Source organism: Zingiber officinale, chromosome 10A, assembly GCF_018446385.1.
Source record: "Zingiber officinale cultivar Zhangliang chromosome 10A, Zo_v1.1, whole genome shotgun sequence".
NCBI classification, from domain to species: Eukaryota; Viridiplantae; Streptophyta; class Magnoliopsida; order Zingiberales; family Zingiberaceae; genus Zingiber; species Zingiber officinale.
This window is the reverse complement of record NC_056004.1, coordinates 51,091,145-51,114,675: the sequence shown is the minus strand read 5'-3', so window position 1 is coordinate 51,114,675 and position 23,531 is coordinate 51,091,145. Positions and strand designations below refer to the sequence as shown.

At 41.0% G+C, this 23,531-nt stretch overlaps 1 protein-coding gene across 1 annotated transcript; it reads left to right on the top strand.

Annotated features, from left to right (window-relative positions):
- The first annotated feature begins 6,495 nt into the window (after positions 1–6,495).
- LOC122026658 (probable protein S-acyltransferase 22) lies at positions 6,496–22,291 on the top strand. Its single transcript, XM_042585388.1, has 6 exons — positions 6,496–6,636; positions 6,714–6,785; positions 7,011–7,139; positions 7,236–7,316; positions 7,654–7,848; positions 22,130–22,291. Exons 1-6 carry the CDS (start codon positions 6,511–6,513, stop codon positions 22,289–22,291), a joined length of 765 nt encoding a protein of 254 aa, XP_042441322.1. The 5' UTR covers positions 6,496–6,510.
- Positions 22,292–23,531: the final 1,240 nt, after the last annotated feature.

Sequence of the window (23,531 nt, the reverse complement as noted above, 5' to 3'; positions counted from 1 at the left end):
CCCATCTCACCCAAAAATTTATTTTAAGCAGGCGTGACAAACCTGAGGAGTTGAATGAGCCACCTGTTGGCTTTGAAATTACAAGAGAAGATTGGCGTGCGCTTGTCATTAGTCGCATTTCTGAAGATTTCATTGTAAGATTCTAAATTTTTTCTTTTGAAACTATTCGATCATAATTCATTATGCATTATTCAAATTTGATATGTCGCCTGTTTGAAATAACTAGAAACTCAGTGATCAGCAAAAAGAGCGAAGGAAAAAAAATAGATATCCTCATCGACTCTCACGCAAAGGGTATGCACGCTTTGCTGAAGAAATTATAAGTATTTTTAAAATATATTTCCTCTAAGAACCCTCTAATTGATTCACATTAAATTATTTCACATTTGTTATTTGATTTTTCTTTGTTGTAGGGGACTGAATTATGTGATGATAATGACATCAATAGAGCTATTATGTGGAAGAAAGGACGCGCCAACAAAGGAGGAGAGTTTGAAGGTGAAGATTTGGTGGACACAGTACACAAGATTGTAAGTAAATTTTCATGTTCTTCTGATAATGACTTCAATATATCTTCTAGTTTTCGAGAGTAAAGTTGCATGCATGCATACCCTTTGCGTGAGGAAGCCAAGGCAAGCAGTGCAATGAGGAGTTTAACAGCCATTCCTTGCATAGCTTGAATTCTCAGTACTAGAGCATGTATTGAGGAAGTAAATGGTGAATGAATGCATTGAGAGCTTAGAGGTGACGGGTTTATATAGAACAGATGTGGATTTACTAGGTATCTAGGTTTGAAATGTTCTTACTTGGAGAAGAGATCAAGTCGAAAAGTCTATTACATGCAGTGGTTTCCTTTTGCTGCAATCAATTAATGGTGAATGCATTGAGAACTTAGAGGTGATAGCTAGAGTTTCTATAGAACAGATGCAGATAAATCAACCAGGTTTGAAACGTTCTTGGCAGTAAGAAATTTGTAAGCTTCAGTAACCCAAGGGCCAGTAAAGTTGTTCCCCAGACCACTGCTCTGAAGCTTCTATTATGTTTTCCCACTTAGGAAATAAAGATTAAAGAATATATAACAACCATTGCTAAATGTGTATAACTTTTATAATTTCACATCGTTTATTTATTAATTGTTTACGTACATATTTTCATCTTAAATTTATTTTTCAGTTTTTTCTTGATAAGTATAACTTTGATTATTCTCATGTCTTATATTTTTCATTGTCATATGTCCACATATTCATCCTAATATTCTCATCTACATTTCCTTATAAATAACTCATTATCTCCTATTTTAATACCGATCTTATTATTATATTATATGCTTATAGAAAATGGAAGGTGTGATACGCATGCACTTACATTACATTTCACAAAAAGCTAATTCTATAAGCAAAAATTAGATCCAGAAGAAGAAACAAAATTGAGATAAGATAAAGGACTGAAGGAGAAGTTTGTTTGGTCTACCGGCCCGCCTAACATTACAAAATTGAGATAAGATAAAGGACTTAAGATAAACAAAATTTGTTTGTTTGGACTTACATTACATTTCATGCATGTCCGATACTTCCCTAACTTCTCCTACTGGCCCGCCAGTTAACTACAGGTAACAGCAACAAAAGAACAAACAGTGCTTTTCATTCACATTCATTGTTAATTTGTATAAAAGAAAGAGAGGGAGCTTCAGAGAACTAACTCACCTCCTTTAGCATCAAAGACTTCGGAATAACACTGCATACAAGGACATAAGTGCATGAGGCACAACTCAATTAATAAGTTAATAAGAAACGATATATTAAAATGAACTCTTTAATTTGTATACACATTTAGCAGGTTTACTTTTGATTATTCTTTCCTGCAACTCCAGACAATTAGCTTCAATTATGTGGTGGTCCTCTCTTTATGGGTTTGTGTAGTGAAAATTTATTAAAATTTTGTCATTTTATTAAACTTGTAGTCAATTGCTCAATCAAATATGTGCCTTTTTTAGAACTGTGCAGAAGTAAATATATGATTGAATGCCAAAAAAGGAAAAAATATTTCAAAGTCAACTTCATATTTGTTCAATATGACTTACTAAGCACTTGACTTGAGCTATCACGGGAAGAACCGGCCTGGACATCAGTATTTTTTAAACCAATATTGCATATCCTTGGTAATTATCCTTGGTAAAGTACTGATAATTCTTTTTAATGTTGCATTACAGGATGAATATATACAGCAAAAGAGGGAGGGTAAGTTGCAATGCGAAGGAGCAAAAGAGGATATTCTTACCAAGGCACTTGAAACTCAGGAATATTCTGGGCGTGTCCGGGGTATCGGAGGTCATATCAACCCAACAATCTATTTCAATGTTGGTAGAACAAGGAAGAAATATGATGTTACCCTAGATATAATCGCTGAGCATAAAAGGGAGCTGAAGGAGGCGAAGATGCAAATTTTAGAACAAGATGTACGCATCCAAAAACTTGAAGCATTAATGCATAAAAGGGGTGCATGGGACAATTCAATTGATGACAAAGGCAGTTGCTCGGTGAAGTTTCATCAGAAGAATATTGAAGAAGATGACGTATGATTGTGGGTAAAGACGAAGTTTTACAGGTAAAATACAAGTTATAGTGATATTCATTATTATTATAGCATTATAAACTAAATATAATCAACATGTTTTTTTTTAATATTTTAGGGTCAATCAGTTGCATTGACATTGGAATCTTGCTCAAATATTGCTGCATATGGTACAATTGTTTGTTTCAATGGCATGGAAAAAATGCTTCATGGTATTCCATTTCCCAAGAATTGCATTCGAGTCTCCATTGATCAAGCAGTGGACAAATCCGCTCCTTTGCCATATCCAATTCCAAGTGAATGTGAAGTAATTGGTGATGCCATAGGAATTGTTGTGGCTTGGCCTGAACAGCAGATTGTGAAGCAAGATGAGGTATATGAGATATTATATTTCTAATTATATTGTCACTTTATTATTATATTTCTAATTATATTGCCACTTTATTATTATTCAACCTAGCTATCTAACTTGTTTATATTTGAAATTATTAGAAGCCTAGAAGGAAGAAGTTTGAACGAAAAAAATCAAAACCTACTTTGTCAACAAGTGTCCCAAGATCATTACATATGTTATATTGTTACAGTAAGCATGCTCTAGATGGAGGAAAATGTATATCAATGTGCTTAGATAATGAAGTGTTTGATGAAGATTGTGAACTTTTTCTTGACCTTGAGGACATCAATTCTTTGTATCATTTGGAGGCAATTTCAGGAAATTTGATCGTTGCCTACATATGGTAAGTAAGTTTATTTAAGCAATTTCAGCAACTTTTTCATCACATGTTTGCTTCCCAATTTTAGCAACTTATTATGGTTTATTGTTACAATTTCACCAACTTATTATGAGTGATCATTATTTTTTAATCCACATGATTGTTTTGTTAGTAAATTTTATTATTTAGTATCTAAATATTATTTTCTCAGTTGCAACTGCATTGCTTTACTTATGCTGGGAAATTACTGCATTGCTTTATGTTTGCTGGGAAATTCTAATATCTAGCAAGACAGAAAATCCCTGATTTGAACTGCAAGAAGTTTACTAATATTGTTGTGTGAACAAGTTTACTCTTGAAAAATTCAACTTCTAGTAATTTTCTCATACCATGTTATTCTCATTAAGTTAATAGTTCATCATTTCTATTGAGAGGTTTACTAATATCAATTGATGTGGTACACTTTACATAAATATAGCTCATTCATTTTCAACCGGCCCTTAATGTTTGCCTTCTGCCATTTGTTCTTCTAGACAGGAAGTACTTTGCTCATATCTTTTTTCTTGTATATTTTTAAGTATCTTAAATGTGCTTGTCCTCAAGAAATAAAAGAATTTGCATGTATACATTTCTGGTATGTTTAATATGCAAGACTGTTCATAGTAAGTTCTCATGTATGGATGTTACTATCATCAGCCATAACTTAGTGTTATGAGTGATCATTATTTTTTCCAACTTATTATGAGTGTTTTGTATCTAAATTTTATTATTTAGTATCTAAATATTTTTTTCTTTGCAATGATAGGTGTCTGTATAAAAAGATGGTGAAAGATACCAAGACAAAGAAATTCAGATTTATGAATCCTCACAAACTCCCATATCTGGCAAAAACGGCACAAGACAAATCAGTTAAGCTTGAAACCCTGAATCAAAGGGCAACTCTTTTAGCAGATAAGCTGACAAGTGCATCAACAGATCAACTAGTGTTAGTGCCATGTAATGTCGAGTAAGCAAGAAGTAAAACATCACTTTCAATTGCTTCCTTTCGATAATTTATTCAATTTTATGATCTAATCCTATGTATTTGCCTAGTTTCCATTGGAATCTTAGTGTTATTGAACCTTACAAGGATGCTATTTACCTGCTGGATTCCCTAAGTTGCCGCATTCGCGATGATGATTCAAAATACGTAATGGAAATGTGAGTTCAGATTTCTTTTAGTAAATATTTATTATAATAAAAATCTTATTTAACAAATATTCTTAACGTATGAAGGGCCTTAAAATTGTTTAATTCAACCAAGGGAAGGAAAGGTAGGAAAAATGTTAAGTGGGAAGTAGTTAAGGTATGTGTACTTTTGTTTAACATATATTGTAATGTGTATAATTTTCATTAACAATTTGACTCTAATTACTATATATAGGCTCCTCAACAACCGGATGCGAAACAATGTGGTTTTTTTGTGATGCGCTTTATGAGAGAAATTATTGAAGAAGTTGAGACTATTGAGAGAGATTCACTGCAATCAATAGTAACATTATTTAGCTTATCTCAAATTATTTGACATAAACTATTTAAAATTGCAAAGTGATCAGTATTGATTATTTTTCCATTAACATAAATTGTGTATGCTCACAGTTCACAAAAATAGGGTACTCTCGTGAACAAATTGATGAGGTTCGGTCCGAGTTGGTGGAGTGCATACAAGATCATATTTATGAATAGGTATGGAATGATAGTTGCCATAATTCTATTTATATTTAAGTTCATGGAATGGTGGTTTTTTGGTGGAATCATAGTTAATGCCAATTTTTTTGATGCAGTGCATAGTTACCAGATCGACCTTGAGCAGTTGACCCCAAAGAAAAGTTGTCACTGAAGTTTAAAAACTTGTGAAAATTTTTAGTGAATGATGATGTTTTGTGAATGATGATGTTTTGGAAAAATTGTCACTTAGGTGAAAGGATGTTTTCTGGATTAATATGCAAGTACAAAGCACTGTATTATATGTTATTCTGTAAAGTTCTATCAGTGTAAATTATCTAGTTTCTTTATCAAGCTTTTGTTCCACTATTGGGTTTGTTTTTCTAATAATTACTCGTGCAGCAAAATACTGAGCAAGAAGCTGTAGATCTTATAATCAGGTAAAGTAGAAAAAGTTAACTACTTCATTATGCTTTCATCTTAGTATTTGTATATTTGATTTGTCTTCTTTGAACCAGCTTCAAGTCAAAAAGCCAGATCCTCTAGATAGCTGTTAAAAATAAGGTATTATTTGGTTTGTCAGTGATCTTAATATTTGGTAATATTTGGTCTTTGATGCTCACGACAGAGTTCCAACGCTGCATGATTACCTTGTTCAAGCAGATTGCTCGCTGCCTCAGTAGCTCGCATTTTCAGGTTTGTTTCATCATTGATATTCCTTCTTTTTAGTGTTCTATATTAAAAGGAAATACTAACTGTCGATGAGATTGTTATCCTCTTGCTTGAACATGAACCAAAGTATTAGTGTTCAAGCAGATTGTTCTATATTCCTTGCTTGATGTGTTTAAGGCATTCAAAGCTATTGGCCTCATCCGGTGGGTGGCTGTTCAGAAGACTGCTCGTGAGGGGATGCAGTGGGTTTCAATTGGCAATGAGGTGACATAGTAGGTTTCAACCGACAAAGAGGAACACATGAGGTGTTAAAGGCGGCAAGCGGTGGTGCAGTTCATAGGAGCATACCAGTAGTTTTGTTCTTTTTCGTGTGCCAGTTGGCAGATGGAATGAATTTTTTTTCCCTGTGCCAACCAGCATGGACAAAATTTAAAACTTCGAGGCTTCTAAAGTTGTTGGTCTCTTCCTGATCAATACTTTTAATCTTCCATCTTAACTAAGGTAATATTTCTTCGCCATTTCGTGTTCTGGTGTTTGGATTGCTATGGATGGAGAAGTTGTGCAATAATTCAGAGTGATGCCACCGTTGGGATTCGAGGTGATAAGTTGCAAATTTCTAGGCTAACCAAAACAATGTGGGTGCTTCTCATGTGGTGTGGTAGGATGTCTTAAAAAGAATAGGACAGTAAGATGAGTAATTTACTTTTTTTGATTGCTTGATCAGATGGCCTTTGGACAAATGCATAACCATAAAAGATGGATAATTCAGAATATTGGTTATTAGGGAGAAAGGTGATAGAGATCTCATTTACGATGAGCCACACAATCTTTTCAAGAAAATAAAGTTCTTATGTGCTTTATATTAACTTGGTTTTTCTCTAATGATTTCTATCTGTTTGTATTGCAGGTTCTAAAATATAGTAAGCATTGTAGAGTCTGTGACAAATGCGTTGATGGCTTTGATCATCATTGCAGGGTGAGGGTTTTCTCCATTCACAACCTTATATGTTTTGTTATCTTGTAGTAATATGCAGTATTCATCTTTCCTTGTAGTGGATCAATAACTGCATAGGAAGAAAAAATTACAAAAGGTTCTTCATCCTCATGGTGTTTGCTCTTCTCTTGGTAAGCACAAATATTTCCTACCATTCCAATAGTTGTATTCATTAATCATGCATAGTGATTGACACTATTTTCTTAGTGTAGATTTATCATCTGTGTGCATCAACTTAGAAGATACTATTTTCTTAGTACGTGAAGGACCTGATACATAGAATGCATTTTATGTCAGGTCCTTTTCATTCTGATTGACTATTGATTGGTCTCCATGCTTTGTGCACCTTGGGCCAGCTTATTCTGCAGTGGGCTGTTGGGATGCTTGTGCTGATACTGTGTTTTGTTGAGAGAAGGAGATTTTCTGCTGAAATTGTTTCAAAGCTGGGTAGTAGCTTTTCCTTGGCACCCTTTATCATTGTGGTGGTGAGTACTCAGAAGAGAAAATGAATGAAAATCACACATCATAATGAGGATTTTTCAAGGTTCTGATACTAATTTGATAATGTCTCTATAATGCAGGCTGTGTGCACTTTATTAGCCATGGTTGCTACTCTTCCAGTTGCACAACTTTTCTTCTTCCATATTCTTTTAATAAAAAAGGTACACTACTTTCATATTTCTACTTGTGACACAGCAAACACTACCAGTTACACAGCTCCTACATTTATATAAAACAAACCTATGTATCCGGTCAAATATCTCTATTTCAAGGAATATATCTTTTATATTTTCAAATTCTTTGCATTCATCCATACACTGAGCATTACTGAAACTTATTATCCAACTGAACTATTACAGCTTGTTATTTAACTGATAGATTTTCCATAGTGGAAAACAAATAGTAGAATTTGAACGATATGGTGTTGTTTATTCATCAATTCTGGAGAAAATTGACACTTTAACTAGCTCATGCTACTCTACATGGATGCGCTTACAGGGAATCAGCACCTATGATTACATTATTGCTTTGAGGGAGCAAGATCAGGAGCAGGAGCAACTTGCTGTTGGTGGGCAGCAAAGTCCGCAAATGTCCCAAGTGAGCTCTTTTACTGGACTAAGCAGCACCAGTTCTTTCAATCAATTCCATCGCGGTGCATGGTGTACTCCGCCAAGATTATTCCTTGAGGATCAGGTATCATACTTTCATTATTTAGAAAGTTATTGTGAATGTAATTTACCATGGTTAAGATTATTTTTGAAAAACCTTTTAATAAGATTTTTTTTACTGTACGAGGCAAATCCATTTAATTAAAAGTTTTTTTTTGGTAAAAAAGCCTAGTTGTAAATCTTTATCAGCACTTCATTCATTTCTCCTTATTCATCATTATCGTATTTTTGAATAAAAATTGAAATAACAAATGTAATCCACTTGCTTATTGTACACTTGGTTCAATGGTTAGCGAACTTAGGTGTGTGCTGTTTGAATTTTGTTTTCATGCATTGACCTCTTTAGATGATTTGTTTCTTGTGAACCTATTTTGAAAGATGCAATATATCTTTTAATATGGGTAGTTAATGTTGTTATAATTAACCCGTTTTTATGGAATTTCGTGAACTAAGAATCTTGTACACTGCATGCGATTTCTTATTCAAGCTCTCGCTGGAAAGCTAACCAAAATCAACTTAGTTGATCATTAGCTATTCATAAATTGAACTGCATTCACATTTCCATTGCCAACTTCTGACTTCTGAGAATTTGATAGTAGGATAATGTCTACAGTTTGTTAATATATATATTTCCATGACGCATGGGTGTTGGAAGGGAATAGAATGTCGTCCTCGATTTTGGGACTGTGAATGTGTCATGTCAAGTTGAACTTTTACCTTGCTTCAGCTCAATTGTGTAAATAATTGTCAATCTCATGGTATAACTTAAGTTAGATTCTATTACAGAAATTCTAGTTCAAAATTAATTCTAGTTCAAAATTAATGTCAATAGCACTCGTTGCTTTTTCACGTTCGTTTAAAAACAATTGAGTAAAATGCAGCAGAATATAAGTTAAGTAAAAACAATTGCTAACATAGTTTATTTTTACTTGGTTCGGAGTCTACAGCTAGCACTCTCGCTTGGTTAATATATATGCTTAGAACTTGTAAAGACAGGTCAAACATTAATATGCTTGGTTAATATATCCATCTACAGCACTCCCGCTTTTTCCTTTAAATATGATTTTCATTTAGCACAGAACTAATGCCAATTTTTTTATTTTGATGCAGTGTTTAAAGAGCTTGAGTAGAAGTTGGCCCTAAAGAAAACTTGTCAGTTACGATATAAACACACTTACGGTATGAATTACATGTATATATAACATTGACATATTATTTAGTACGAGATTTACATGTATGAAAGTTTTCATACAAAATTTCTTGATTGCCTACAACCCCAGGTGTGCTGATGACAAGTTGAAGAAGATGGCTCTAAGAGTGATAGCTGAAAGCCTTTCAGAAGAAGAGATTGCTGGACTTAAAGAAGCAATTCCATGCGATGGACACCAACAACAGGGGTTAGTCAATGATGAGGTTTTGTAAAACTTGTGTGTTTGAAAAATTATTGTCATGAAGTTAAGGATAACTTGTATGATACAAATTTAATTTGTGGATCAATATGTATACATTTTGTTTGTATAATATAAAATTTTATTTATTTGTTAAATAGTCTTCTTATAAAAATGATTGTGGTTGTGGATATTCAATTATATGTAAATTTTGAGTATTTTTTATAATTTTTGCTATTTAATTAAGAAAAACACTATTTTTTATAAATTTAAAAAGACAACGTTTTTAAGTAATAAAAGACAACGCTTAAAAAATAATGTCTTTGAGACCAACCACAACGCTTTTAAAGCGTTGTCTTTGATATGGGCATTTTTACAACAGCATCTTTAACAACGCTTTTTAAGAACGAATAGACAACGCTTAAAAAGCGTTGTCTTTGTGACCAACCACAACGCTTTTAAAGCGTTGTCTTTGATATGTGCATTTTTACAACAGCATCTATAACAACGCTTTTTAAGAACGAAAAGACAACGCTTAAAAAGCGTTGTCTTTGTGACCAACCACAACGCTTTTAAAGCGTTGTCTTTGATATGACTTTCTACAACACCATCTACAACATCACTTTTTAAGTACATACGACAACGCCAAAAAAGCGTTGTTGTTTAGCTTTTTTCTTGTAGTGTCATTTCGATTAGGGTATCTCCTAATTAAGTTGGGCTTGGGTTTAACTAGTTGTTGTTTATAAAATTAGCTAAATTTATACATCACGTGATTTGCAGGGCGTTATTTCAAGACGAGCACTCCGACGCGAGGATTGTTTTGTTCAAGCTACATATTAAAGGTGGGTACTTCTTGCTTTACTTCTTTTAGTACTTTGACCTTGGTGCATGGACTATTTTGGATAAGGAACTGTTTTTACCTTGACTCCACTCTTATTTTCCTACGCTTGATACTTCCACGTGATCTTTGAGAAATTCGTTTCCATATCTATACAGTCTCTTGTTGTTGTCCATGATAAGTAGCAGGTACTAGATACCATGTTTGTATGTTTTGACTGTTGTTTATTTATGTACTATATTGAGCATGCTGGCTTCATGTAGCATACCTAATTTTCTGCTTATATTTGTATGATGACTGTTGCATTTGGTGCATAATATCATGGCATGCATATCAACGACCAATTCTCCCTTGCGGTCGAGAGAGTCGTTGACCAGGGTCGCATCCTCGGCCACTCGATAGAGTGGTAGCTAGAGTTGATGTCGCTTGTCCTATCATGACGCACTCGGCCACGCGTGGGTAGTGGTAGCTGGAGTTACAAACAGCAGGGACCCCTTTCACTGTGTAGCTAGTTAGCTATTCAGCACCTGTCTATCCAATCACTCGAGAGTAGTGGCAGCCTTTGGGTGGTACAGTTGTCATCGATCCGACCTCTCGACCATACAGGGGTCATGGTGCAGAGAGGTAGGCGGGGTGACCATCCGTGCATACGTTGTTATCATTATATCTGCTGATGCTGCTGTTGCTACTTTTACTGCTGTTACTAGCCTATGCTGTTGTTGCTTGCTTCTGCTGCTGGTATTAGGTTATGTGGCTGTTGCTCACTTATGTTATTATGCTTGATTATGTCGAGATATGCCCTTGTTGTAGGTGTTTACTCCTTGGTACTTATTAGAAGTTTATATACCTTACATATTTTCTCTGTAGTTATGAGCAGTACTGTAGCAGATTAGTACTACTTCTGACTTTCTAATACTAGACTAGGATATGGTTTCAGTTATGAGCATTTATTATGATTTTTTTTAGTATATGCTATTCTTCTTATGAGACTGTATTCCTTTTGGCATTTTCTATTGGTTTATTTTGTTCATGCATTATCTTACCTTTACCCACTGAGTTCCAATACTCACCACCTCGCAAATTGATTTTCTTTCGCTAGGTAACAGGTAGATGAGTCATGGATGCTTGGAGAGTCCCGGCTGCCAGTCCCACATCACACTCGAGAATAGTTTTCTGTTTGGTTTTGTTATTATTTGGGTGGTATGTTGATTCTGTATATTTTGCTTTTCAATAAGTCGATGTGAATTTTGGAGTCAAGTATGGTGATTGCAGGTATTTTTGTTAGTGTCGTTGTTGGTCTTACGTTCGTATTATTTTGTGTTTTTCGCTGTGCATGTTTCCAGCCGTGTGGGCTATTATTAACTGTGTGGTTGTGCTTATATCCAACCATGTGGATTGTTGTATTATGTTATATGTGGTGTGTATGTATTTATTACTTCATATTGTCATCGGTACAGGGGAGATGTTGCCGGATTTTTGTCTGACAGAGACTCCTCTGGGGCGTGACAAAACTAGAGTAAAAGTAAATGATATCATATTCTAGAAAGAGTCGCCCTCCCCTTATCTTATATAGGTGGAGAAACTAAAGAGATGCACCTCATGGATAGAAGCCCAAGGGGCACATGCACCTCACTAGTGGCAGAACCATAAATTATAATCTACTAGATTAATCGATCGAAAGGCCCTCTGGATATTAGTGAAATTTGATTTAATTAGGATTTTGAGTTGATCGGGTGAACATTTATGCATAAAAAATTAAAATAATCTTCAGGGTAAAACCCAGGCACACTTTAACCTCTCTCCTCCCTTGCACCTCACAAAAGAACTCTGATTATGTCTAAGAGTCAAGGCGATGGATGTTGGGGGGTGTGGCGCTCCTGTTGACTGTTGATGGACTCCGAGTCAGAGAGACCTGCAATCACAGCAACGTTATGCCGAGCCAGGGAGGGGTTCCCTGGCGATGGCCCTCCGACGCTCAAGTCAGTAATCGGTGATGTAGAAGAAGCGAGGAAATAAAGTAGCAGAGTAACAGTAGCTACAGTAAAGATTATGCCTCCCTCCGTCGAAGCTTGGAACCCTTTATATAGGGCTCCAGGGAAGTGCGTGCACGCTTTTCAAAGCTTCCCCTAAAAAGACATGTTAGGAAAGCATCCCTGACACCATACCTCAATGACCCAAGCATATCCCTGACATGACAGTGGAAGTTTTCGCCATACGATCCTCTGCCTATCCACGACGCCAACCACGCCGTCTATCGGTGGCGCAAGTTCTCATGAGGATATTGGCTGATCCACCTTTTGTCGGTTAGTGGGTCGAGCAGGATGGTCGCTCGGCCAACCTTTAGTCATTCGGGTGGTCTAGCCCTTTGGCCGAGCGGAGTGACCGCTCGGCCAACCTTCCATTGTCTGAGCTCTGTTGTCATGCTGTGATCCTTTTTCACCGATTCCAAGGTTTGATGTAAGTCCGAGCAAGCTGGCCGCTTGACGTATGTCTCTATTTTGAGCGTCGAAAGCTCGGTGCCTAGCCGAGTTGTAGTGATATCTGATCAGTACTTCTTTGTCCCGGTCGAGCGAGTGAGTTGTCCAACCAGCCAGCGACACAGGGACATTGACCACCTAGACTTTGACTTCCACCGTGGTCATGCCTCTGAGGGGTGGGCCCTTACCACCGGATCACATGCCTCCCCCTCAAGTATAGTCGAAGGAGGCTGCAAATTCGACTGACTGGACAAAAAGAAGTATGGAGACCGATTGACTGATCGACCATCATATTGGTAGAACTCCGAGTGGTTCATCACAGAGTGCCGGTCGACCCTGAGACCGACCCCTGTAGTCGATCGGTGCTCCAAGCATTTACACTTGGGCTTTCTCCTCCAATGTCCTCGTACGCGTGCGGTCAATGCTGATGTCACCAGGATCTCTTCGGAATTCGTGTAGATCACCCCGTTAAGGCCGAGCGCGCGCTCATTAAATGTGCACCAATGGGGGAATGCCATGTGTCATTGCCACAGTCACTGCCTGCCCGAGGTAACAGACTCTGATGTGATGCTTGGCGGTTTGAATTCTACAACTGGATCTGCATCTTGGAGTTCACGCCCTAGATCCGACGGCTCTGCTCGGTCGAGCCGAGGGCTTATAACGTCGCAGCGCTGCCCTCTCCTTTACCTCTGTGATCTGCGATAAGTGTTCCAGCGATCCCTGTGCAATCCGTTGCTCAGGCGATTCCTGTGCAATCAGCTGCTCCGGCGACTTACCACCTTCTCCTGCGGCAACATTTTCCGCTCTCTGTAGGCTCTCTTCGATCTTCTTGTAGTTCTCTCGGATCTTCATCTCTTTCTCATGTTCATCACATTTTCTATCCATCTTTACTTCTATCGAACTCTTGTTATTGTTTTCCGACCATGGCTAGCTCTTCTCGACAGTCTGACCCTGCTTCTGGTCTCTGGTACAATACCATGGAGACCAGATTTGACGCGGCCGATGCCGAGAGCCTTAGGAATGTCTTTGAGATCCCTTCTGACCATGACATAATCCTGGCCTCCCCGTCCGATCGGCCAAATAACCCGCCAACCGACACTATTTATCTTTTCCGAGACCAATTTGTGGCCGGCTTCGATTCCCGATCCACCCGTTCATCATTGAAGTTTGCAACTATTTCCGTGTCCCCCTTCCATAACTTGTACCAAACTCTTTCCACCTGCTGTGCGGCATGATAATTTTGTTTTGGCTGGACGGCATTCCCCTGACCCCACGTGACTTCCACTATTTTTACTACTCCAAGCAATCCGAGCTGGGGACTTTCCTTTTTCAATCGCGAGTCGGGCTAGTCTTTTTCGACAAGATGTCTTCTTCCAACAAGCATTGGAAGGAGTATTTTTTCTTTCTGCGTCTTCCCGTACGACCTTGCTACCGAACGCGCTGGCAGGTCGGCCTGCCTCCTCAGCCCAATCTAAAGAAGTACAAGAGTCAGCCGGACTACCTTCACGCAGCGACAATGTTGGCCGGCTAGAAGTTTGACATTCATAAGTTGCTATTGGAAGGCGTCATGTATATCTTCGATCTGAGTCCGATCTGATATCGACTCTCGCACGGCTTAGGTAAGAAACTTCTTGGTTCTCTCCTTTGGGTCTAATTGATTTTCTCTTTTCCTCTTGCAGCCTAAATCATGATGCGAGCACGGGTGGCCAGCTTCAGCAAGTTGAAGGATGTCGAGGTTGAGGCGGTCGCAGCTAAGGAGTTAGCAAGCCTCGGCTTAGCGCTGGTCGGCTCCCAGGAGGGCACGGTTGTTGGGAGCGGAGAGACGCCCGCTGTGGGTGAGGGCACCGCCGACTAGACGACCAGCATTGAAGTGGTTGGTGATCCGCTCCCAACCCCCGAAGCACAGCCTGCCGATCAGACCGGAGGCTCCGAGTCTTCCGATGGAGTGCCCCTCCTTAGGCGCAAGAGGCGTCGTACGGACAATCCATCCCGTTCTGCCACCTCGGTCGTGGGGGTCATCAAAAGGGTCGGCACTGTTAGGATCGATGGTCGCGGCTAGAGAGGGGGGGGGTGTGAATAGCCGACCTCAAATTCTTCGCGTTTCTTCCTACGATTAGGGTTAGCGCAGCGGAAATAACTAAATAGAAACGCAAAAAGGAAAGATCAAACCTCAAACTCGAACTCGACGATGTAACGAGGTTCGGAGGTGATACTCCTACTCCTCGGCGTGTCCGTAAGGTGGACGAGCCCTATCAATCCGTCGGTGGATGAGTCCCCGGAAAACCGGCTAATAAATACTCCTTGTGGGTGGAGAAACCTCGCCACAATAGCTTGCAACAGCAATATGGAAATACAAAGAAGAGCAAGAACAAAATACACAATGAATATACAAATACTCGCTTGCCTTCTCGTCGACTGAAGTCCCGGATGAAGCACCAACTTCACGGACGAATGCCAACAAGCAACTCAGTCAAAGAAGCTCACCCGAAGCTTCGGAGCTCAGCAAAGCTCGATCACAGTCAGGAGTAGGAAGAAGAAGAGAGGCTAGTAGAAGCCCTTGAACTCCTTTTATAACCTGCACTCAACCTGCACTGCACCTGTGAAGAACAGAAGACAGAAGACTAGCCGTTGTGAGCCAACGGCTAGGGCCAGACCGATCAGGCATCACCCTGATCGGTCTGGGGCTGATCTGATCGGTCGTGGGGACCGATCAGGCTCTATGCTGATCGGTCCCCAGACCGATCAGAAAGCTTTCACAGAGAGTTGCCCAACTCTCTGTGCGTACCCTGATCGGTCCCCAGACCGATCAGTAAGCTCACAGAGGCACACTGATCGCTTTCTGATCGGTCTCCAGACCAATCCAGGTCTTGGTTTTTGCCCAAACCAAGTCCAAACCAATATCCGATCAACCTTGACCTCTTGGTACATCATGCTTAGCATCCGGTCACTCCCTTGACCTGCTAAGACTCCCCACCAAGTGTCCGGTCAATCCCTTTGACCCACTTGGACTTTTCTCTTCGTGTCAAGTATCCGATCACTCCCTTGACCTACTTGACCTTCTCAACACCAGATGTCCGATCACCCTTGATCCATCTGGATTTTCCCTTGCCCGGCTTCACTCACCAGGACTTTCACCTAGCTTCACTCACTAGGATTTTCACCTGGCTTCACTCACCAGGATTTCCAATCTGCCCGACTTCACTCACCAGGACTTTCCAACTGCCTGGCTTCACTCACCAGGACTTTCCCACTGCCTGGCTTCACTCACCAGGACTTTCACCTAGCTTCACTCACTAGGGTTTTCACCTGGCTTCACTCACCAGGATTTCCAATCTGCCCGGCTTCACTCACCAGGACTTTCCAACTGCCTGACTTCACTCACCAGGACTTTCCCACTGCCTGGCTTCACTCACCAGGACTTTCACCTAACTTCACTCACTAGGGTTTTCACAACTGCCTGGCTTCACTCACCAGGACTTTCCACATCCAGTCCAGAGAACGAGCTACCGAGCCCTCTCTGACCACAGTTCGGAGAACGAGCTACCGAGCCCTCTCCGACTTCCATTCGGTCCAGAGAACGAGCTCCCGAGCCCTCTCTGACCACAGTCCGGAGAACGAGCTACCGAGCCCTCTCCGACTTCCCATGTGCCAAGCTTCCATACTTGGACTTCTCCGTGCCAAGTCTCCATACTTGGACTTTTCCCGTGCCAAGCTCCCTGCTTGGACTTTTCACCATGCCAAACTCCCTGCTTGGACTTTTCCGAGTCAGGTTAACTCACCTCGGGTCAACCAGGTCAACCTTGACCACGAGTTGCACCCACAATCTCCCAAGCTTGTATCCTTGTAAAACATCAAGGTACAACTTTTCTGTTCACGTCAAACATTGTCAAACATAACTCGTCAAACATCAAAACACAACTCGAGTCAAGTCAACTCGAGTCTGGTCAACCAGGTCAACCTTGACCTAAGGTTGCACCAACAATCTCCCCCTTTTTGATGTTTGACAAAACTCATAATCAAACTCATAATCAAGTTAGGTTAACCCGATAACCTAACTTAGGTTTTCCAATGTTCTTCCCTGAACATTCTCTAGACATTCTCCATTCTCCTTTCTACTCTCTCCCTTTTTGACACACATAAAAAAGAGTGAATCAAGGTCAAGAGTTTCTTCCTAATGAAAGTCTCATACCTTTCATTGAAACCCTTAATTTCCCCCTTGATACTAAGGTCAACAATTAACTTAGTGATAATCTCATATCACTCAAGTCTTTAGGAGTAAAAACTCCCCCGTCAACTCCCCTTGACTAATAGGTAAAATTCCCCCTAAAGGTCAACTCCACCTTGACCATTGCACCAACAATGTCTTGGTGAGTTTCAAACCTTTATAACTCTAAACCACCAACTTCCGTAGCTGAAATTTCAGTCAACAGTTGAAATTCAGCAACTTGGCACGCCCTGATCGGTCACCAGACCGATCAGGCTCCCTCTGGATTGGTCCAGTGACCGATCCACACAGACCTGGACCGATCAGGGAACCTCCTGATCGGTCCATGACCTCTGATTTCTGTTTTCTGAATTTTTCTTCTCCCGAAATTCAGAAACCTCTAGAAAATCACAGAAAATTCTAAAAATTGTAAAATTTTGAGGATACACTCCTCATAACATATACTATCATGGAAAAATAGTTTTCTATGAAAATAAGTTCCATTTTCAAATCTTGATACAAAGTTCAAAAGTCTTTGAAATAGCTCAAAGTTAACTCATCTTTGTATCACTTTGCTCAATGATGAATGCTATCACTAGAAAAGCTTTATCAAGGTTTTTCAAATTAATTTTGAAATGATTTTAAACTCTTTAATTTGGGACCACAATCTTAGGGCTAAATGTACATGACTTGTACACAAGCTTTCCCTATGATCCCCAATTTAGAATTAGGCTCATCTAGGTACAAGAACTATGCACCTTGATCCTAACTCATCATCCTAATATCTCACACGCATCTAAGGTGTATCAAACACATTCAAGTCAATTTTGATGTGAGATATGGGTCTAGGTTATCTTAAACTAGATTCTCATGCGTTTTCTAAACTATAATTTGATCTCCATATCAAGTTGTGTTTTTGTCCTTAAATCAATTTAATTGATTATACATGCAAGAGATGATGACATGACATAAAATAGTATCATAAATGAAGACATGTGACAATGTCATGATGTCATGGCATAAAGTGTGAAACTTAACTAGAGCATGACATATAAATAACTTAAGCATTATCATGGCATTTCAAATGATGATAAATTAAGTATGATGTCATGACATGGCATATGGCAAGCAATAACACGTAAAGGTATAGAAAATACCTAACTCTAGCCTTAGTTGCCATTTTTGATCATTTTGCCATAAAATCCATATTCCTAAGTGTATTAGACCTAAAATCATATACTAAGGATTTTTAGATCACTATGTGCTAATTAGATTGACCCTAGAAAACTCTTCAATTGTGATTGGCACATCCTAAACACCTTAGGAATACTTTTCCATTTCATTTCCAAGGCTTGATTACACCTTGAGAATTCCTAAAGTGCCACCTTTTGCCATGATTAGGTTAACTACCTATTCAAGTAAAGTTGGCACACCCTAAACCATCTAGCGTGATGGAATCCCGCTCTTAGGAACCCAATACCTATTGGAGCTCATTGGGTTCACTAAATATTCACTAGGGATGACTTCCCTAGCAACCCTCCTAATGACCCTCCTAGGCTTTAAAGCCTTGGTCATTTGGGACTCATCAAGATCCACTCTAGGGGTGACTCCCCTTGTGACCTTGGTGATGGTCTTCCTAGCCCTAGATTTTATTCCATAATCGAATGGAACATTATGATAAGTGGGCTTGACCACTTGGGACTTAGGTTTGTGACCCAAACCTTTCTTGTCCTTGGACATTGGTTTTTGACCCTTAAACCCTAGAGATAACTTCTCCAAGTTCTTAAGAGCCTTTTCCAAAGTATCAAGTCTTGACCTCAAGACTTGATTCTCCTTCTCTAATACCTCAATTTTTAATTTTTCATTTTTCTTTGAGGTATTCCTAGGCATGTGTCTAGTTGTTTTGGGGTTTCTACCTAGATTTTCCTTAACCTTAGATGAATTAATCCTAGGGTTGGCTTTCCTAGTGTTATCCTTATCTAGGCTCACATGTTTGGCACCTAAGCATGTGTATCGATTTCTAATGTTATCATGCTTACCATTATTAACAATAGCAATAAGGCTACTAGCATGTGTCTTATTATTATTACAATAATGTGCTTTAGAGATTACCTTAAGGTTTGCCTTAGCTCCCCCTATCGATGTGCTCGTCTTCTTGTCCTTGTGAGGTTGCCTCCCCCTCGGACATTGGCTCCGATAATGTTCCCTTCGCTTGCATTGGAAGCACACCACGTGCTCCTTGCTCTTGCGTATCGGGACTCCGGCTTCCTTGATCTTTGGCGCCGGTGGAGTCTTCCTAACCCTCTTTGGACATTTACTCTTGTAATGCCCAAATTCCCTACACTCAAAGCATAATATATGTAATTTACTAGAACTTAAATTGCTTGAGTTACCTAGGGTTGAGGTGGGATGTAAGCTCTCTCTTTCATCCCTTCCAGAGGTAGAAGCTTCTTCTCCTTGCTCCGAACTTGAAGAGGAACTCTCCTCTTCTTCTTCTTTAGATGTTGAGTAGCCCTAAACTTCTAAATCCATCCCTCCATGATGTGAACTCCTTGGCTCACTTGACTCCTCTTCATGGCTTGAATTGGAGTTCCCCTCATGGAGCTTAGCCAAGTTGTTCCACAACTCCTTGGCATCGTTATATCCACCTATCCTACACAAAACATCATTAGGTAAAGAAAATTCAAAAATTTTCAATACCTCATCGTTACTAGGGATTGGTGGACTTGTTCCTCGGTCCACTCCTTCTTCTCTAGGGTTTCTCCTTTCTTGTCCATCGGAGGCTTGAACCCTAATTGAACACAACTCTAATTTTCAAGGTTAGTCATAAGAAAGTACTTCATTATTACATTCCAAAACGCGAAGTCGTCGCGATCGTAGAAGGGTGGAATCGTGACATCTTCTCCAAATAGATTCATTCTCTAGCTCGTGCTCCCCCGGGTGTTGATCCAACGAAGAGAGACCTGGCTCTGATACCACTTGTTAGGATCGATGGTCGCGGCTAGAGAGGGGGGGTGTGAATAGCTTACCTCAAATTCTTCGCGTTTCTTCCTACGATTAGGGTTAGCGCAGCGGAAATAACTAAATAGAAACGCAAAAAGGAAAGATCAAACATCAAACTCGAACTCGACGATGTAACGAGGTTCGGAGGTGATACTCCTACTCCTCGGCGTGTCCGTAAGGTGGACGAGCCCTATCAATCCGTCGGTGGATGAGTCCCCGGAAAATCGGCTACTAAATACTCCTTGTGGGTGGAGAAACCTCGCCGCAATAGCTTGCAACAACAATATGGAAATACAAAGAAGAGCAAGAACAAAATACACAATGAATGTACAAATACTCGCTTGCCTTCTCGTCAACTGAAGTCCCGGATGAAGCACCAACTTCACGGACGAATGCCAACAAGCAACTCAGTCAAAGAAGCTCACCCGAAGCTTCGGAGCTCAGCAAAGCTCGATCACAGTCAGGAGTAGGAAGAAGAAGAGAGGCTAGTAGAAGCCCTTGAACTCCTTTTATAACCTGCACTCAACCTGCACTGCACCTGCGAAGAACAGAAGACTAGCCGTTGTGAGCCAACGGCTAGGGCCAGACCGATCAGGCATCACCCTGATCGGTCTGGGGCTGATCTGATCGGTCGTGGGGACCGATCAGGCTCTATGCTGATCGGTCCCCAGACCGATCAGAAAGCTTTCACAGAGAGTTGCCCAACTCTCTGTGCGTACCCTGATCGGTCCCGGGGACCGATCAGGCTTCCTTCTGATCGGTCCCTAGACCGATCAGTAAGCTCACAGAGGCACATTGATTGCTTTCTGATCGGTCTCCAGACCGATCCAGGTCTTGGTTTTTGCCCAAACCAAGTCCAAACCAATATCCGGTCAACCTTGACCTCTTGGTACATCATGCTTAGCATCCGGTCACTCCCTTGACCTGCTAAGACTCCCCACCAAGTGTCCGGTCAATCCCTTTGACCCACTTGGACTTTTCTCTTCGTGTCAAGTATCCGGTCACTACCTTGACCTTCTCAACACCAGATGTCCGATCACCCTTGATCCATCTGAATTTTCCCTTGCCCGGCTTCACTCACCGTGACTTTCACCTAGCTTCACTCACTAGGATTTTCACCGGCTTCACTCACCAGATTTCCAATCGCCTGGCCACTCACCAGACTTTCCAACCGCCTGGCTTCACTCACCAGACTTTCTCACCCGGCTTCACTCACCGTGACTTTCACCTAGCTTCACTCACTAGGGTTTTCACCGGCTTCACTCACCAGATTTTCCAACTGCCCGCTTCACTCACCAGGACTTTCCAACCGCCCGGCTTCACTCACCAGACTTTCCCACCGCCTGGATTCACTCACCGGACTTTCACCTAGCTTCACTCACTAGGGTTTTCACAACCACCGGCTTCACTCACCGGGACTTTCCACATCCGGTCGGAGAACGAGCCACCGAGCCCTCTCCATGGTCCTGAGAACGAGCCACCGAGCCCTCTCCGACTTCCATTCGGTCCAGAGAACGAGCTCCCGAGCCCTCTCTTACCACAGTCCGGAGAACGAGCTACCGAGCCCTCTCCGACTTCCCATGTGCCAAGCTTCCATACTTGGACTTCTCCGTGCCAAGTCTCCATACTTGGACTTTTCCCGTGCCAAGCTCCCTGCTTGGACTTTTCACCATGCCAAACTCCCTGCTTGGACTTTTCCGAGTCAGGTCAACTCACCTCGGGTCAACCAGGTCAACCTTGACCACGAGTTGCACCCACAATCTCCCAAGCTTGTATCCTTGTAAAACATCAAGGTACAACTTTTCTGTTCACGTCAAACATTGTCAAACATAACTCGTCAAACATCAAAACACAACTCGAGTCAAGTCAACTCGAGTCTGGTCAACCAGGTCAACCTTGACCTAAGGTTGCACCAACAGGCACCTCTTCTCCTACAACCCTTCCGGCCACGACGGAGGCTACTTCATCTGACCAGACCCCATCATTGCCCAAGCTACCCCCGGAGGCTCTTGTTGCCCAACCGGTCACCTCTCTACCGCCGACCCGAACCCAACGGAGACCACTGCGGTCTAGGATCGATCCCGCGTCTGCTGCTGCTCCTTTCGGTTCGGTGGTCTTCACCTTGTTAGACTCGAGCGGTCGGCGATCAGTGACAGCGACCCTCAACCTTTCAACAGAGAACTACCTCGAGCAGTGCACTCGTCCGACCATCCCCGAGCATAAGATTCTGATTCGCGGGCCACTTACTAGTATCTGGGAGGAAGCGAGGGCCAGAGCGACGATGATGTCACCAGGGGCGCTCGACAACAGCCACCTACAGATGTCCACCGGGGTACGTATTTCATCAACAATTCACAATTTACCTCCGACTGATGCTTAACATTTGTCATATACAGTACTGGGTGGAGAGCGTGGCCATGTGCCAACGACTCACTCTTGTGGAGGAAGAGCTAAAGAAACTCAAGATCTCGAGTGGCACCTCTTCCTCCCAGGGGTCATTGGTCGCCGAGTTAAAGGTCAATCTAGAGAAGGCCCAGAAGCTTCTTGAGGCCGAGTAGAAGAAATCTACCGACCAGGCAATCCAGCTGGGCCAGCTCGAGTCGCAGGTGAAGACTTATGAGAAAAAGCTCGAGCTGGCCACGACAAGGAGGAGATGAGCTATCGCTGATCTAGAGCTGAAGAACTAGGAGGCTCGGCAGCTATCTCAGAAGCTTAAAGAAGTCGAGGATTACCTGGTTATCGAGCGGAATTACCGCTCAACTAGAGAAGCTACTCTGAAGGGGCAGCTTAAGGAGGCTGAGGACGCTCTGGAGGTATCCCGCTCGGCTCTGGTGACCTATCAGGAAGCCAAGCCGACTAGGTTCAAAGCGATGAAGCAGGCGTACCTTCACTTGGACCAGTTTACCGACAAGGTTGTCCAGCGGATCGTCTGTGTCTTCAAGCTGGCCATTGACGGGGCACTCTAGCAGCTTAAGGCGGATGACCATCTTCCTCCCGAGACGACGGACAACATCATTAGTCGTAGCAAACTAAATGACTCAATGTCTGACGATGTTTATGATTATATAGAGTGAGGCTGAGCATCTATCTTGTAAAAGTTCTTTTTTGAAGTCTCCTCATATGTACGTCGATCGACGATATTTCCTTTTGATTAATGAAGTTATCTTCCCGCTCGACAGGCTTTCTCTTAAAAATGTCATGTTTGTTTGCATGTCTTCCCGTTCGACTATAGTCATCGTCTATCTACGATTTATCTCCTCTTGGATTTATGGTCGCCGCTCGACCATCGATGGAGATAGGGGTTTAACGTCGTTGCTCGACGATTTGATGAAGTCGTGGGTTTAAGGTCGCCGCTCAACTGTCGATGGAGATAGGGGTTTAACTGTTGGTTGCTACTTGGAATACCGTCCTAGCTCCCCTGTACAAAAATTTGTACAAGCATAGAACTATCCTAACTACCCATGTGTTCTGCTAAAGTTAAATTTGGATTGCAAATGATGCTTAACATTATTAATCCAAATTTTTCCTTTAGAAGTTAAACTTGAATTGGGAACGAAACTTAATATTCTTACTGCAAGTTCAACCGATGTGATCTTCCTAAGTTAAATCATATTACAGAAGTTGATCAAATATCTATTTCAAGGATCAGCTTCTAGGTCAAACGTGGTGAGACACTAGGCCTTCTTGGGTATGGGATCATCCACCACTACTTAGACAAAGTCTTTCAAATAAATCAGATATTTAAACTTCTCACAGTAAACTAGGTTTAACAATAGAGACCTCAATAGAAACACATTA

Bases quoted from the DNA above. Each gene is read 5' to 3' on its own strand.
- LOC122026658 (XM_042585388.1), top strand. From the start codon at position 6,511: ATGTGCTTTATATTAACTTGGTTTTTCTCTAATGATTTCTATCTGTTT. The intron at 6,786-7,010 runs GTAAGCACAAAT...ACCTTGGGCCAG, and splicing joins TGGTGTTTGCTCTTCTCTTG to CTTATTCTGCAGTGGGCTGT. The intron at 7,140-7,235 runs GTGAGTACTCAG...TCTATAATGCAG, and splicing joins CACCCTTTATCATTGTGGTG to GCTGTGTGCACTTTATTAGC.